This window comes from Electrophorus electricus, chromosome 2 (genome assembly GCF_041902795.1).
Source record: "Electrophorus electricus isolate QZ-2024a chromosome 2, ASM4190279v1, whole genome shotgun sequence".
Taxonomy (NCBI): Eukaryota; Metazoa; Chordata; class Actinopteri; order Gymnotiformes; family Gymnotidae; genus Electrophorus; species Electrophorus electricus.
Genome location: NC_137498.1, coordinates 33,717,491 through 33,736,250, shown reverse-complemented (window position 1 = coordinate 33,736,250; position 18,760 = coordinate 33,717,491). Strand labels below are relative to the sequence as shown.

Genomic DNA, 18,760 nt, shown 5'->3' with positions numbered 1-18,760 from the left:
AACTAAGGATTTTTATTCTAGATATGTAGGTGAATTCTAACGAGATATATGGGTGAATTTTTCATGATAATTTTCTGAGTTTGTAGAAAATTCCGTAATGTTGTGGTTTAGGGTTTTCTACTGTCATATGACCTTCGAAATGACGTCAGATGTTATTGCTTCGATCCGGTTGCGGGGGGCGACTCGTCATTAGATACAGAACAAGCTAACGAATAGACCACTGAGTGATCGTCGTTCCCCGGCTGCAATACCACCTCGAAGCAATACCAACAAAGCTTAATTTTGTTGTTGGACTGAAAACGACAGTTGTATACAGCAAAAGGGTAAGAATGTCATCGTTGTATTTATTTTTAAATACGTAAAAACGTTTCTATCCATTAAATATGTTAACGTTATGATGGTTTGAGGTTTAATGAGTGAAACGTAACCTAGGTTATCACTAGCTCGTGATGGGGTTTTTTTTGCTTCGTAACGGAGCAAGCATTTCGCAGTCCGCCTCCCTCAGTTTCAGCCTACACAGCTCAAGTAGGAATATTTTACCAAATGTATTTAGCTGTCTTATATTTTTAATATAGATAGCTAGCATGTCTTATTTAGCTAGCTGCGTACCGTTACGCAGCCAGCTAGCCATAGCAACACATCACCATCATTATCAGCTTAATGCAGGTTGGTGATCAACCGCTAAGTCATCAGGACACACAGCCAACTACGCCGGTTTTAAAAGATAAACATTTATTCTTTAATTTCCATCTTTCCTAGCTGGCTAGTTAGCGGTCGACAGCACCGCGTCTGACATATTTGTGTAAGTCGCCGACTAATATAACCTAGCTACAGAAATCAATTAACTAGCTAATATATTAATGACATTTTTGTAAAGTAATCTATTTTAATTTGTTGTAGACAGCAAGATGGCTAGCTGTCCAGATCTAATAGGTTATGTTAGATTAGACCTGGCGCTAGTATTTCTTTGAGTGGACAGCAAACCACAGTGGCCAGCTATCGTAGTTGACAAGTTAACCTAGATAGATACCTGCGGGGCACCTTGTGTTGTTAACGCTAGGTTAGCTATCTCAGCTTTCTTACAAGCGACCTTCTCCATTTACGTGTAGCTATAAATATGGTTATAAATAAACTATTTTGTTACCGACGTTTTTTCATCAGCTGACTAGGTTACTGATATTGCTACCTATTATTATGAATCCGGGTTATCGGATTCAGTTAAGTCATCTTAGGTTACCTATCCTACGTATTAAGAAGTTAGCCTTCACAAACAAATGAAAATATCTTATTTGCCTAGCGGATTTGTTTTTATATATCAGGTTATGTTAAATTCTTCCACGTTGATATAATGTGGCATCGTGATATTTTGTTTGTTGGTTCTTAAACACAAGTGATGAATTCTGACAATTTGACCAGTCGCCACAACCTCCTCTGCTTCACGACGTTTAGGCCAACACCTCACCAGAAGTGGGTAGTAAAAAACTCTACTCGACATAAAAGTAATTTTACTCTAAAATAATAATTTCTCAAGTATAAGTAAAAGTACTAATTTAAAGGATAATTTAAGTAAAAGTATCTAGTGAAAAGACTACTCCATGTACTGAGTTACTTCGTCGGATCTCATTTAATTAGTCATCAACTTAAAACTTAAAATCATAGCCTGATTCAGGCAGCACACTGAAACAGCAAATGAAATAATTCCAAAACAATTTCTCTTTCGTTTAATTGTAATATATCTTAAAATGATGTAACATCCCCTTATTTAAGGTATTTTTAATTCATTCAGCACCACATAAATCATGTTTACAGATACTGGAGGTGGTTATGACATAAAGTTGTTTAAAGTTGATTTGCCCATTGCTCTAGATTTTCATTCCAAATCAAAGTGGAAAAGGGAAGTAAGATCCTGTTTTTTTCTGAATTGGATGGAATCTGAAAATGACTATGCAAACAAGATGGGGTCTAGTGTTATAGCTATTTTGATTTTGGCTATATAATTTGCATATCAGTGTAATTACAATGCATCACAATGAATTTGGTGATCACTTTGTGAAATTGTGATTTCCATAATTTGTGTAAATACTCTGGAGCTCCTGTTCAAAGTAACTAGACATTTTACTTTTTGAGATATTTGCATGACATTAGTGTGACAGTTGTAACATTGAACTGCATCACAATCAAATTTTGTGACTTTAAGGAACACTGTTTTGCAATGTCAGGAAATTTACTTGTCAAAACCAACCACAGACTCATTCATGTGCAGGAGTTATTTAGGCAGGCTATGTAAATTGTCTGTAGGCTTTAAATTTAGTCTTGTTTTTGTTGTTTAATCCAGTTTAGAACATATGTGTATTGGGTAGAAAAAATACATAAATTCTTAACTACTTACTAAATTATTTTCGAACTAACAATGAGAAGCATTTGCATGTTGTTTGTTTACATTTGACACAAATGAAAGTAGGCAATGTTTGACTCCAGGTTTTCTCTAGAATGCCATATGCTATAAGGTTAGAAGGTTGGACAGTAACAAGGGATCACAATTATGCCATCCATTATCATATCCCCAAAGTAAATACAGAAAAAAGTAGAGTAAGTGAAAAATCCAAGTCTTTTTAGATGACTCATCATGCTTTCGCTTTTTCAGCCAAAAAGGCATTCATGACAGGATTTTACAGCACAGCCTTGGCACTGGAGTGACCATGTCAGACAGCTTCAGTTAGAATGTGTAACCCCACTATAACTCCAGAGATCAAATGTGAAACACTCCTGAAATATTTTCACATGACTTACCACCTCTTCACTTTTTCAGCCAAAAAGACATTTGCGACAGGAGTGTACAGAACAGCTATGACACAGGAGTCTGACAGCTGCTAGAATGTGATCTCACTTTAACTCCAGATATCAGAGGTCAAGCACTGATCAAGTCTTTTCACATGACTTTGCTTCTTCAGCCAGAACAGCATTTGTGACCAGGTTTGGCACAGGGGTCACCATTTTTGCCAGATCCTGACCCCAGAAAGATTACAAAAATAATATCAAAGCACTAAACAAATCTTTCAGATGAATTACCATCCCTTTACTTTTTAAGACAATAAAGCACTCATAATTGGGGGTGTATAGAGAGGGCATGGCCTAGAGTTCACCATGGTAGTTATGGTTATGGCAGTTATGGTAGCCCAGTGAACCTATTGTTACTCCTAACTCCACAATGTGTAACTGAAAAAAAGAGTTAAATGACACAACCCCTCCCCCCCAAAAAAAACCCACTCCCCTCCAAATTAGTTTAAAAGTCATGTGACCAGTCTGATAGTAACCACTGGAAGATTGAAAATTATTAAACAACTGATAAACCAATTTGATTAGCCTGCTACAAGTTCTACATAATTTTACGTAGAGCCTGTAAAAGATCAGAACCTCTTTAGAACACGTCTGTCTGACAAGATTTTTGTGTAAAAATGTTTATGGGGTCTAGAATTAACTTTCTTCTGTGAAGACAAGCTGAAGAGTCATTTAGGGTTCTAGGACAAATTTGAAATATGATTATTATAAACCCAATAAGACTAAAAACTAAAAAGACGAATTAAGTAAACACTTTGAGTACAAACATCACACTATGTGGCAACCTTACTTACTGAATGTGGGATTGTGTTCGATCTTAATGCGGACACCTCACATCCCGGCTTTCTCATGAATGACCATGTGTGTTCATGAACTGCTGAGGCTCAATTGTTAAAGGTCTCAGGCAGTTCATAGGCAGAAAGCAACATTTGATGATATGCTTACCCTTGGACTTAATGGCACCACAGAACATAAAACTACCTTGAAAATGTCTAGCATCTGTCCACTTTGGAAGAGGCATTTCCTAAAGAGCCCATCACAAAATTGCCTGTGTAGGTTTGGAGACAAAATTCTTGTGTATTAGTTAAACATGCTGTCCATCTTTGTGAAAGATAAAAAGGGTGCTATACATAGTAATAAATGTATACTTATTGTCAATATCCAGTGGTAGGCCTTTTTTACAGACCCCAAAATTACACCATTCTTGTTAGGGCAACACTATAAAAAATATAATATAGAGTAATTATCATAATTTTTTTACATAATCCAGTTATTATAGTATCATTAAGGATCAAAATTTCATCTTTGCATACCTTCAGTCTGGTTCTCTTCCCTTGTCACGTGTGAGTCATCTCAAAGTAATCAATGTGTAGTGCCTGTTTGGTTCCTTGCTGCTGATTATTCTTATTGACACTGGGCATCAGGTAGGCATTAATCACCTAAATGGAAAGAACGTAAGATTTTCTACTGTGTTATAGTTTCCTTGCTTAGAAGTTACATTAAAAAAAAAATAGCTATAATGCTTACTTCACATTCAAGCTCTTGATTGGGAGCTGTAGCAATATTCTTTTCACAGCCTTACTGTCAACTATTGGAAGCTTACATTTTTCTGAAAAATATATTTTGGAGAAGAGGAGAGGTCAGTGGGTGGAGAGGAGGGTAGGCAAGCATGTGGAACGGAGGAGGCTCCAGTGGGTGGAGAGGTAGAGCAATTGGCTGGTATTGGGGAAGTGATGCTACAGACTTCATAATGTCCTGTAAACTTTTTGGGTATCCTTAGGGTCTGTTTGTGGTACAGCTTAAAGTGATCATCATTTAAATAGAGTGATTTGTTTGGTATAATGGCACATTACAGTCTTTGTCCTCACCCCCAATAAATGGTTCACTTTCCTACTCACATAATTATTTGTTGAGTGAGAAAATGTAAGATGGTTTCTGTGATAAAATTGCACTGAAGTTGATAAGGCCTATTATAAGTTTGTATATAGGCTAATAATAAGGACATTACATGTCTGCACACAGAAAACAGCATTATCAGATATCTGCTAATTACCCAAGACTTACAACAACACTCAAGAAACTAGACCCTTTTCCTTTTTCTTGCCTCCGTCATGCCTCATTTTATTATTCAATGATTACTTCCGGGGAATATACTTAAGTTTGGTGGTCTACTAAATGGATATAGGCCTAATTTGAATTCACCTTGTCAGCGTAATCAACTTTCTTACTATATATAATATATATTTTAATAAGATACATGTTAAGCATCTTATAAATGGCAAGTAATCAGAAATGAGCCATTACAGCATTGGTTATAGAAAAGCATTCTTTAAACAGGGTTGTTTTAACTATTTATAGTTTTCTTTCTTTTTGTTTATTTGGAAATATAATTCTGTAAAAATTTGACAATTGCTGCAAAAAGAATGGGCTCAGAGTTGGTGGAAACTGCTTGTTCAGTGTTTCAAATCACTTCATTGCTCTCCTCTCTTTTCTGCTACAAAAGCTGTGAACTGTAGATTTTTTGAGAGTCATGCAAATATTAGAACATTTGGAGTTCTAGAACACACTGAAATGTTTTGCATGTTTCTGTTGATTTGTATATGTTTGCTTGACTGTTCAGAGGGAAAAGTGAGCTTAAATTATTCTGTACATTCATACTAGGAAGCAGCAAAGAGGCATGGGACCATTCATTTCCTATGAGCGTAGGCGACTTTGCACTGTGATTTGGCGACAAGACATGCTGACAAGTCACAATCAAATTGGGACTTTTTTTTCCCTAACCGAAGCTTTGTGGGAAAACTTGCAGTTTCATCTAGTTTGGTTTGATGTATATTTCCATCTGTAGAGATGATTCCAAGAAAAACAACAGTGGATGAATATAGCAAAAATTGTTGATGTCTCTGACAAATGTTGTTGTGTCTGAACCAAGGTGCTTTTATAGGTTTGAGTTTGTAAGATATTTGCATACCCTTTTTTTACTATTTGAAATGGCCAGCTCCAAACTAATAATGACAAATATTTGGTTGAATCTAAGATTTTAGTGTATAAATGACAATCATTTGTATTGTAAAATTGGAAATAAAACAGATAGCATGCCCACTAATGTCCTTAGTTTTACAGGATGTTAGTTACCATATGCAAATAATACAATTTGATTGAATAAGCTTCACAGTGGAATATATATAGCATATAGAGATATAGCATGTAGAGTGCATGTTTTAAATACAGGTCCCACATACCATCTTCTTGTGACATCAAGGAGGGATTGACTGGCATCAGCCTTCTAATCCACATAAAGCCGTCAGCTCCACTGTGAAACAATACCAAGGATATCAGTGCAGAACTCATGTCTACCAACATACTTTTGCTGACAAATGGAGGACATTTGGTAGCTGTTTCTCTGCTCCAGCCCCATGTTGTTTGACTGGAACTCTCTGCACTAGAGTTCCTCCCACTTAATTCGTCCCATGATACTATCCTGCCCTACATCAACTGTAGGCAGGCAAAGTATCAGTTACTTCAGCCACCACGTGACCCGTAAAAGGATAATTCTCCTTTTTAACCCCTGGTGAACTAGGCAAATCTCATTTACTCCCCTTTTAGCTTCTCTTTTTTAATTTGTTCATTATTCTTTTATTATAGCCTGTAGTTACATAGGGATAAAATTAGCACTTAAATCATAGTATGTGGCTTTTTGTGTACTCATATTTTTCATTTTGTCATTTTGACCTAAATTAAGAGTAGTCTGATTATCAAGGTACTAGTATAGCTATGTAAGACTGAAATGACAAATTATAAATCACATCTTAGAAAAAGGGCTTTCAGTTCCAGTGTCATGGGCCCACTGCTCTGCAGTTTCACTTTGCCTTGATCTAGCACACCTGCTCCAGTTCATGAACAAATGATCAAGCTCTTCATTAATTAGATGAGGTGTGCTAGATCAGGAAAAACTTGAATATGTGCTAGAGAGTGGCTGTAACGGTGAGTGGTGAGGAGGCATCGCATGTGCGAAGAAGATCGAGATTTATTATGGGCAAATCCAAAATCAGAGTCGATATAATGGTCCAGGGTCATAGAGCTTATGGAACTAATATACACAAGACAGGGCAAACACAGAACACAGAAGCTGGGAGGGACTAATCGTGAGAGTACCCCACCCCAAAGCGCATAACACCAGGGCACACACAAACAGGAACCAACAAAAACAATACAGGACTAGGACAAGACACCAACAGGAACAGAACGGGCAAGACGCGGAGCAGGGACAGGACCCAGACGAGAAACAGGAGCCGACAGGCCAGAAACTGGGACAACAGGAGAAGACTGAACAGAACAAGAACCAGGAGCAAAAACGGGAATAGACACAGGAACTGAAGGAACAGGAGGGTCAGAAAAAGAAGCAAGAGGGACAGGAGCAGAAACAACAGCAGCAGGAGCGGACGCGGAAGCGGGAGCAGAACCAACAACAGAAACTGACTGAGGACAAAAAAGTACCACGAGCGAGGCCAAGGAGAAACAACAAAAGACGAGGTACGACCGGAGGCACAAAAGGACGAAGAAAACAAAAACACAAAACAGACCAGGCTAGGGACAAAGGAACAGGAACAAAAACGGACACAGGCACCGGAAAGGACATACGGATGGGCACAGTGGCGCATTCAGCAGCGGTGGGTCCGGAGGCACGGCTGCGGCGTTCACTGGCGGCGGGTCGGGAGGCGTGGCAGCACCATTCAACAGTGGCGGGTCCAGAGGCGTGGCTACAGGAACAGACCAGGTAACAGAACGGGCGGCATCTCTCATACCGGGAACTGAATCAGGACGGGCAGTGTCTCTCTTACGCTGGGAACAGAAACTGGATCAGGACGGGCGGCGTCTCCCACGCCGGGAACAGGACCAGGATCAGCACGGGCGGCATCTCTCATGCCGGGACCAGGAGCAAGACCAGGCTGAGTGGCAAACTCAGTAGCTTACCAAACAGATCTGCAGTCAGCTGTTTTCAGCCATTTCAACAGAAAAAGTGTGATTTTGCACAAAAATATCTCCTGTTCTAAAATGTTTGCATGTAGGCCCTCAGATCTTATAAAAAAAAGGTTGTAATGTGTGTGAGAGCATGTGCATGCGTGTGGGTGGGTGCATGTGCATGGTGGGGGTGGGCATATACATTTATTTAGTGCTTTATGGGGGTCAAATGGGTCTATAATGATGGGAAAATTTGCAACATACCTTTTATTTGAAAGACTAGCCAATAGGTTTCTATTTTCTTACTAAAATTAAAGTTAAGCTTATGCTTAGGTTTAGGCAAACTGTTGGATTGCATTCATACACAAGAATATACCCCACAAACACAGTAACACAAGATTTGTGAAGGTGTGAAAGAGAAATAAGGGTGTGGAAAGTTGGGCTGTCAGCAGCCACTGTTCTGAATAAGCTGAGAAAGCACACTCAGCTCCTGATGCTGACTTCAGATAAACATTGAGCCACAGCTCAAACCCATTTCTGCATTCCATTGGAACCATGCCACAGAAATAGAGCCATGCCTGCTAGAAACACTGACTAACTGCATGTTTTATCTAAAAATAAACACAATAATGAAGCACCTGTAAACAGCCAGTGGTGTCACACTATCAGGTTAAAAGTGCATAATAAGACAGTATTTTCTGTAGGAGTTTTTTCAGCAGTGATCAAACTGTTCCTCTCTGTTTATTCAAATGCAGTGATTTTGCCATCAGAGGAGCTATACCACGTTTTACTTGTACCTCATCGGATTTGTTGATGAGGTTCACAAGATGGACATGAGAATGGCTGAGAACAGATCATTTTAACTGTATGCTTGTGTCAGAACCAATATGCATTGATGATGATTTTAAATCAGTAGCTAACTACTGCAGAACTATACATGAATCACAGAAATGTTTTTCTTTTTTCAAAATAGCATTGTTGTGTTTTTTTCTAAGAGCTTATGTGAGGGAAACCCTGTCATATGACACTACATTTATGCAAAATGTGTTATTTTAACAAAAACATTTTTGTTTTTTGTAAAATCTTGGATACTAACAAATAATTTATCCATTAAAGTTTAACAGGAAAATGTCTTGTCCATTTGTAGAATTTTACAACTATTTTTGTAAAAAATCCACATCAGAAATCAAAAGTTGAACTTGCAGGTTTTGCATTACTAGTTTTTCATATTTATCTATAGCAACAGAAAAAGTGTCGACCTCTGGCATTTAACTCCACTTTTACTTACCCCCAATTAGTCTATTTCACAGAGGATTTGCTATTTCACAGGCAGATGCTGATTTCACAGGTATTCTCATCTGAATTTTATAGGGCACTACTCATAAATGACAGAAAATGAGACTGCTTGACTGATTTTTTGACTGAAATGAACTGTTTCTTTATAGGTGAAAATTGTAGGTGAATTTTTTTTTCTTCATGCCAGTAAAAATATGCAAGGGACCAATAAATCTGATCTGCTGAGAGAGTCACATGTATTTGTTATCAGTGCTGATGTGAACATAGATGTTGAGAACAGGAGGCAGAATATCAGCCTTCCCCAGTGCTACATGAGGTAATAGAAGTGAAGTAGGTCACATGGGATTTGGCATCCAGCAGAAGTGGGACAGTGTGATGTAATTCCGCTGTTTCCCAATGCTGAGTGTGTGAGTCTGGAGGAAATGCAAGACATCTCAACAACTGAGAAAACCTGAGCGGGAAAAAATAATTTTCTCAGACACAATGTAGAATGTTTCCTTAAGGAAAGGAGTCTTGGTTCTGATGTCTCAGTCCATCCTTTATATTTTTACAAACCCATTTGCCACTCTGACAACCATGGTCCTAAAACTGGAGCACTGCTGAATAACATTGTCATGGAGACAGAAACTGCAATGCTGCCAAGAGCAGGGGTGTTGTTGTTGTTGTTGTTCAAGGGGTTCCAGTGCCATGTAATGCTGCATTCAAGCAGTGTTACACCTGTGTCCGTAGCAACACTCCATCTCCAAGTGGGATCGTGTGTATTTGTCCTCACCTCTCCTTTCAGGCAATTTTGGTGATCACTGAAACAAGGCACAAAACAGTGTAGCCAGGAACAAACAATGCTGATGTTTATTTGTGCTATAAACAAAGATTTTCCTACTGTAGCACATTAAAGAAAAACCTTAAGTTACTCTCATATATTCACCTTCACAGGTATATAAAACAAGCACCTAGGCATGCAGACTGCTTCTACAAACATTTATGAAAGGATGGGTTGCTCTCAGGAGCTCAGTGAATTCCAGCATCAGGAGGTGCCCTTGCAAATTCCTAGAATGTTTTTCTATAGACAAAGATTTTCCTCACCTGTTCCCTGGAGAGATGGGAATGCTCAAGTTCCACCTTCTATGCAGTCACCTTCCTGTTTAGAGATAGAGGTACTGAATTAATAGATAATATCCATGTACTCTCAGTGAACTGTTACCAGTTGGGATGCCAACAAAAAGTGATAATTTTTTTGTCACTGCTATAATGAATATTTTTCATATCACGCTATCCCTGGTCTTTGGTTGTTTTACCCTTTTCTTTTCATTCTATCATCATTGACTAAAAGTTGGGTATGATGAACAGTCCTTTTTTTCCTGTATGAATAACTTGCAAACTATAAACTTATAAATTATAACTATGCAAACGTTCAGACTTTATGCCATAGCTGAAAACCTCACTCTATAAGTACAATTTGGTGAAGGAGAGCAGTCTGGATTTTTGTTAACAGAAATGATTTAAATACTCTTTGAATGCTCATTTGATTTGTTGAAACTGTCTTTCTCTCCCTCCCTGTCTCTGTATCCATCCATCCAGCAGGATCATATTGAGGAAAGGAGACATGTCCCAGGACAAGCATGGTTACCCTATAATGGGGGAGGACAAACAACTTCACAATAATGTCTATGGCCCACCCCAACCTGATGGCTTTGGGATACCTCCACCCAACTACATGCAGGCTCCAGGCGGGCCCCCTTACCCAGCACCAGGACCATATGGCCAGCCGGGTTATGCCCAGGGAGCACCAGCTTTCCCTCCTGGACCATACCCTCAGATGCCCTTTCCACAAATGCCATACCCTCAAGGTCCATACCCTCAGGGGCCATACCCTCAGGGGCCATACCCACAAGGCCCCTATCAGCAGGGGCCTGGTCAGTCTGGCTTCGGTGGGGACCATGCTGGTAAGTATTGAGAAGATTTTAAAGAAATTATTAAACAAGATTTTCCATAAGAAGTCAAAATTTCTCAAATATTTTCTCCTTAAATATTGAGCAGTGGCACCTCAATATTAGCTGCCCCAAAATTGATCACATTAGCTTGTTTGATGAAATTCAACATGAATTGTAAATATATGGTACTTATTTGTTTAGGTATGCTCACCAGTAAGCTTTTATGAACACCATATAACATTGCTATTGGGTTACATGTAACTATATTTTTATCTTGCTTTCACTTATCTGATTAACTGTGCATTGGTTAGTGTCACAAATTTCAGTTTGGCTTATAAGCAAAGTTATGATTCAAAAATATTACAATTATACATCAGTTGGTTCTGACCTCACAGTCTGATTGGTTGAGAAGTGTTCTACCCATGTTGATATTCATGATAACAGCACAGGTTTTTCACACCAAAACTGTATCACCCTGCTGACATGTTGTTAAGTAATGAATTTATGCTTTATGCCAGAGCCAATATAAGAGGAACCTAGCCAGTTTTTATCCTCTCTCTATGTAAAAAAAAATGACTGGCAAAACGCCATTGGGCAAAAGCAAATGAATCCTCAATGAATGGGCATTTATAGCGTCTGACAAATGCAGAAGAGATTACAGAGTGGTGATTCTCTCTACATATTCTCTACTTTATGTACCCAACCCTTAGTTGTTTTGTGCCTACACAATGGGAAATGAGTACAGTGGGAGACCTCTATAAGATAACATAGGACCTGCAGCCCATTTGGTGAGACTCTGAAGGAGAGTGTGACTGCAGATACACAAATTCCAAGTGTGCCATTACCTTAAAAACTTTCATGTCAACTTCTGTGACTGCAGAATAATTAAGCTTGCTGCCACCAGTGAATCGAGCCATGTTGTTTCATGCATGTTGAACACATGCCCTATAGAGCAGTCTTTTTTTATGAATGAATGAATGTCTGCAGATTAACATATACAAATAATGAGGTAACACTAATAAATAACTAAATTAGATCTTAGTAAAAAAAAAAAATCTTGTTCCTTTCATCTTACTTTCACTTTGCTTATTTTTGCTTTCAAAATGAACATTACTTGGTAGTGCTATATGCCATTCATACTGTTAGGCAGGCAGTTGTTAGAGTTGTATAGCAACAAGTTATTTGTTTTGGAATTACTTTTTGACAAAAGGAATTGCCAATATTAAAATATACAGTTATGTGCAAAATAATAGCAGTGTTCAAAATCAGTAATTAAATACATTAGTGATGTTAGACTGCTATTATTTTGCACATAACTGTACTTAACATTATGACTGTGCTTCTTTCCTTTTTTTTGTTTCTATTTTAATTCTAATTCTATATAATATGCTTTTGTGCTGATATGCACAAAAGACTGAAAATCATTTTTGGATAAACTGATTATAGTATTGCAGTTATCTGAAAAGTTACTCTGGAATATACCAGGCCCCTCCAAAAGAGGTAAAATACTTCAGTTGCATGAGCAACTTTGAATACAATTTGACAATATTGGCAATTTAGCAGGTTTTTGCTGTTATATTACTAGAATTATTTTTCTGCAGTATTGTAGGTTTTCTCTTTTCTCAAAAATGGAATACCTTGCTAAATAGTTCCTTTTCCATATTCCTATCATATGTTATTTTAAAATTAGACAAAAGTTGTGAATGGAACCTTGATCATATCAGTACATTTCTGAAAAGGAATTGTCACATTCATAACACGAACAGAGACATAGTGCAGTATAGCGGATGCAGTTTATTTGAGAACAAGGTGCAGCAGCTACTGACGTCTTGTCTGTAGACACAGCTGCTTCAAGTGATGAGTCTGGAGATACAGCTGCTGCAGATAACAGGTCCTAAGGTGCGGCATCAGTTAGTTGCGGGTCATGAAGGTGTGGCTGCTTCTGACGGCTTGATCAGAGGTGCTGCAGAAATGGCCTGACTGTCCCCAAGTGCGCCAGACCTGGCCTGAATATCTCCCATGCGCACTGGACATGGCCTGAGCAAGATCCAGAGGATGGCTGTTGTGTACCTTGCTGGTGTCAGGAGGCTGGCCGTAGCGTTCCTTGTCAATGTCAGGAGGCTGGCTGTCATGTTTCCTTCCAGTGTCAGGAGGCTGGCCATCGCATTCCTCGCCAGTGTCCAGAACCAGGGGAACACAGAAAGCTAAAACCCTGTACAGTGCCTCAGGCCCATAGTCCTCCCCACATGTTCCATGGGGCAAGCCTGCTGGGACTTGATGACCCAAAGCCGGTGCATAGACCCCACCACCCCCTAATAATAATAAAAAAAACTTGGATGCTTCCCTCTCAGGGGTCAGGGTCTTGGGCTACAGAGTAGAAACAGGCAGGGGCTCAGCTTAAGATGACTCATTTTGACCTTTGGACCTTTTTTTTTTGTTCTTCTTACGGCTGGACTCTTAGGCTTAACATCTACGGTGTCTGGGGCTGGTAAGTAAAATGGAGGTTGGGTGGATATATTCCATTATGTGTTAGACATCTCCACCAGGGCCATAGCATAACCCGTGATATAAGCGAATCTGGCTCTCTCCTGAAACGTAAGTTCATTGAGCCAGTCAAGTGTGTCCGCCAATGTGCTGCCAACCTCCAGAGACATTCTCCTTCGTAGACTGGTTGGGGAGCGTGAGGAAGTAAAATTCTTACTTATGCATCCTAATGTTGGGTATATGGTAACTGCCAACTCCAATGTTGGCAAAGTCTTCTGTCACATTTGTCAGAATGAGGAAGAGTCGGGTCCATGTATTTGCAGTTTAATGATGGGTTATCCAAAGACATAGTTGCAACACAGGCAAGGGTCAAATCCAGATATCCAGTAAACAGGAACCAAATCCAAAAGGGCATAGACAGACGTAAATCCAATAGCAGGCAAAAGAGTTCATAAATGTGTCCAAATCTCAGAAACGTGGCTAGCAGATGAGACTTTTGACAGGATCAACTAGGCTTATATGTGGTGCTAAAACAGGTTAATCAGGTGACTTTGATTGAACTACGGCTTTGTGGGAAGTTTAGTGTGAAGTCCGGCTGGAAGGCGTGACAAGAATGTTACATATCACTAGTAAAAAAAAAAAAAAAAAAAAACATTGGATGCTACCAGTCACAAATATGGGAACTGTTTTATTACAGAGAATGTTAATGAAGTTTCTACCATTCTAGACCTAAGATTTTCACAAAACAATTGTCATTTCAGCTGCAACATAAGTGATGTTTGGACCATTGTTATTCTTTGGACAGGTGAATGACAAGGAGAGTTGGAAGTAACTATTTGCTTTTGTCAGATCCTATGGACAGTCCAGGTTATCATGGTGGAGATGGGCCCCCTTCTTACTATGACAACGATGGGTTTGCTAACTCTGGCTGGGAGGACAAAACTATTCGGCAAGCCTTCATCAGAAAGGTAAGAGACCAGAGAAGGCCATAAGTTCTTTTAATGTCAGAGAAATGTAAGAATCATTTGTCTGTGGATATTACGATAACTTGAGTATTTATTTGTTTTTAAGATGGTTTCTAGTTAGCACACAAACTAATTTTAGAGGCAGCGTTTCTGAGCTGTCCTCTCAAGGTTTCTCTAACCTCTGTGATCTCTCACTGTTCTCAGGTGTTCATGGTCTTAACCGTACAGCTGACGGTGACGTTTTCCTTTGTTGCTCTCTTCACCTTTTCGAACGATGTCAAACTGTTTGTGAGACAAAATCGGTGGACGTATTATGTATCCTACGCCGTCTTCTTTGTGGCCCTTATTGTGCTCAGCTGCTGTGGAGAATTTCGCCGCAAACACCCTTGGAACCTGGTAGCACTGGTACGATACTACCAGAATGGTAGATTTTACTGGCTGGTACTATGCATGTCAGATTTTAGTTAAAGACTGGACTCGGTTTACTATGATATAATAATTTAATCCCAGTTACACCTGTACTGATAATGACTGCCTTAATGGGACCTGGCTGCATGTAAATGTTTTAAACATATTTGTTCCAAGGTCTGGATTTGTCTAGATTCTTGCATCAGGTTTGAGTGTTCAAGAAATGTGCAAGAAAAGTTTTTCAATCACTCTCTCGTTTTCTTCCCATCTCCTCTCTCTCTCTCTGTCTCTGTCACTTTCTCTCTCTCAGTCCATTCTGACTCTTAGCCTGTCCTACATGGTGGGGATGATCGCCAGCTTCTATGATACAGACACGGTCATCATGGCTGTAGGCATCACTGCAGTGGTGTGTTTCACTGTGGTGCTTTTCTCCTTGCAGGTCAGTCTGCTGTCCATACTTTCCTCTTGGAGCACCTCTTAACTGTTGTTCACTGTGTGTCTGATAATTTGATGCACTTATGTCCACTTTTGTCTTATGTTTTCTGTTTCTGTGCATTTGGTATATTGAAAAAAGCAGTTATTACCATAAAATGATTGGTAATTAACTTTACCATCATGTGATGGTAATTGATTTTGAAAGAGAATATGCAGTACATATGTTTAACTATTTATTGAGAAAGCAAAATCTAGTTCAACACATTGGTTCTGAATTTTCCACATTTGGAATTTTCTCTTTCAAACCAGAGCAAATATGACTTCACTTCCTGCCGGGGTGTGCTCTTCGTGTGCCTCATTGTGCTCCTCCTCTTCTCAATCCTCTGCATCTTCATCCGTCACAAGATCCTGCACATCGTCTATGCCTCTCTGGGAGCTCTGCTCTTTACCTGTGTAAGTAGCCCTTGATAGGCATAATACTCCAGTACCTCACATGGTAGAGCACATAGAGCATAGTGCTAGTAACAGCAAGGTCATGGGATCTGCATGAGTCAATTGCTGTAATTGTTGAGGAGGACGTTTACAGTATATTGGTACCCAATATGCTGCTTGCAATGATCCAACACAATATCTCATAGTAATTTTAAATAAACCTAATTAAAGTTGGTTTTTTTTTTTGTGAACTGATGCACCTTTGACATGTTATACGCAGCCACACCTTGGTTTAAATGGTTTGATGTCTGTGAAGATATATGGCTTTCAAAAAGCCAACATGCTTAATCATGTGATGCTTTGTTTAGATTAGATTTGATAAACCTTTAGTATTTGGCAGATTTAAATATATTTATTAATATGACAGTATGTATGTTTAACTACACAACGTTATACTGATATAACTGGTTATATTACAGCTGATAACATGGCTCCATGTGACTAATAGTAACATGAACTAGTTATAACCTAAACCAAGCTCATATTCATTTTAATGTCATGTATTGATGTAAATTACACTGACCTGCAAATAACAAGGGTTTGCTTCTTTGGTGTTGAAAGATTTCAGTATAGAAGTTGGACCTTTCCTGCAAATAAGGGTTATAAATGGGTTGTCTTGAGTAAACGAAGTATCAGTAATTACTGATTGATATGAGGTTTGGAAACAGTCTTAATGTCTTGTGTTAAAAGAGTAAGCTTTCAAAAGCAATACCCCCAAGATCTTGCTTTTTGTTCCAAACCTCTATATCTTGTTTATCCATCTTTTCATTTCATTTTCAGGCCTGAGTAACACTCTATGCACAGGGATATAAATTAAGTAGTCCTTAATTAGCAACCTCTGTTTTAGAAGCCTTCAGATTTTAGGTTCATAAGGTGAAATAAGAGACGATATAAGGGGACTAAGGTTCGGTCCAGTTTGGATTTATTTATTTTTTTTAGATCAGTGTTGTAAAATCAGGTAAGGAAGATCAAGCTGAAAACATGTTTATCAGACACTAAATACACGATATTACATGGATTTATACAAGTTCACAAATTCGTTGCCGTGCTTAAACATGATTTGAACTTATTCAGACATTAAGTTTAATTATGTCATTCTTATGAACAGACAACTAAATGTTTGTGTATTCTTCCCTCAGTTCTTGGCTGTTGACACTCAGCTTCTTCTAGGCAACAAGAAGCTGGCCTTAAGCCCAGAGGAGTACATCTTTGCTGCGCTAAACCTCTACACTGACATCGTCAACATCTTCATGTACCTCCTGGCTATAGTGGGCCGCTCCCGGGAGTGAGGGCTCTCACTGGTAGCACAGGAAGGAGGTGCACTCAACCACTTCCGGAATGATACCGTTGCACTTTTCTTGTCATATTCCATGTCACTCCACTACCCTTTACACCTCTTTTCTCAACATTTCCCCTGTTTAGCCGATGTACAGGGTGGTCAGACCAGTAGCTCTATGCATCCAGCAGGCCTGGCATGGAAAGCAGCAAGGAGGTTATATATTTTAACAAAGTAAAGACCCATTTAAAGTCCTTTACATTGTACACTATGTCCTCTGCTTGCCCAGCCCCTCCTGTTGAAACAGCTTCATTGTGTTTGAAAATGGTACAGTGTAGTATGATTCACCAGTCACATTCAAACTGCATGAGCAGAAACCTTCTTGATCTTACCTCTGTGAGCTTGGCACTCTATTGTTTAACACAGCAGCAACAAAGAGAGGGAGGACATTGACTGAGAGGACAGTGATATGTGGTGTAGAGAAGCAAAGGATCAGATTGGGAGGTCTAATCACTCCTTACCTCCTCTCTATTCATCCCACCAGTGCTTTTACTGGTACTCTGCATGGTAAACTAAAACAGCAAGAATGGCAGAATTAACAGATCAGAGATACCTCTCCAAGTAATCTTATGTAGCTGTAAATAGTCATGAAGATTAGCCACTTCCCTTAGTTTAAGGCATATCTATAAGAATAGCTGTGGTGTTACATGGAGAATACATGTGACATCACCACTTTGGAAGCAAAGATCAAATAGCTACTGTTGGGAAGAGGTTGAATTGACTTAAAACAACACTATCTAGATGCCAACATAAAGCCTGTGTATATATTTAAAGGTATATATGTTGGTGAGACATTGGAGAGGGTTGTTTTTCCCTTGAATGAAGGAAAGTATGGTTGTGGAGTGTGCTTTTTGTATAGTTCCCTAGGTCAGTATTGAAAATTCCATGAAAATCGATTGATAAAATGTTCACCCTCATTCTCTTTGTCTCCCTTGTTTTATTTGTGAACTTTGTTGCATATTTATGTAGTGTTTTTTCCTTCATTTTGCCTAATGTGAAATGTTTGTACACTAGATTTGTTTGAATACTAGATTATTTTTTTCCTCTGACAGTATTGTAAAAAATAACTCTTAACTGCGTATCATTAATAAGCAGAAAGAATATAGTTTTGCTTCTGTGCTACATTATTTATTTACACTTTACTGTAGTATGCAATGTTAAATGGGAGAAGGACTAAACCGCATGGTTGATTTTCAGTGTGCTGAGGTTTGCTGAACTACACCCGAGTACTTCAGTTCATGCGAAATAGATCTCACTCCTGGGGCTCCACTCTGATGAGCTTTTTTGCACTGGCCAATGTGATTTATTAGGGGTTCAATTTCCGAGTGGCTGATTTATGATCCATTCTTTCGCCTTCATTATCATAGCAGAATTATCATGTAATCATACAAAAGCACATCCTGACATTAACTAGTGCAACCACACATCTCCACTGATGATGGCTTTGCAGTCTGTTTTATCATTGGAGCCTCACACTGTGTTCTAATCCTACTTTCTTACAAAAAAGTATTATAATAATCTGTAAGGGGAGACTGGAAAACCTCAGCAAACTGAAAACGGGAACAAATATGAAAAGGACACATGTAAATCTTTTGTAAATTAAACTTGTACACAGT

General features: G+C 38.9%; 1 protein-coding gene across 2 annotated transcripts; it reads left to right on the top strand.

The window, feature by feature from the left end:
• Window positions 1–164: 164 nt before the first annotated feature.
• Window positions 165–18,061, top strand: grinaa (glutamate receptor, ionotropic, N-methyl D-aspartate-associated protein 1a (glutamate binding)). 2 transcript variants are annotated; one of them, XM_027025446.3, is made up of 7 exons: window positions 165–323; window positions 10,672–11,036; window positions 14,358–14,476; window positions 14,678–14,878; window positions 15,192–15,320; window positions 15,626–15,769; window positions 16,948–18,061. In XM_027025446.3, exons 2-7 carry the CDS (start codon window positions 10,697–10,699, stop codon window positions 17,095–17,097), a joined length of 1,083 nt encoding a protein of 360 aa, XP_026881247.1. In that variant the 5' UTR covers window positions 165–323; window positions 10,672–10,696; the 3' UTR covers window positions 17,098–18,061. The 2 variants fall into 2 exon arrangements, with proteins under 2 accessions (XP_026881247.1, XP_026881248.1); XM_027025447.3 differs by having other exon boundaries at window positions 184–323; window positions 10,675–11,036.
• The last annotated feature ends 699 nt before the right edge of the window (window positions 18,062–18,760 follow it).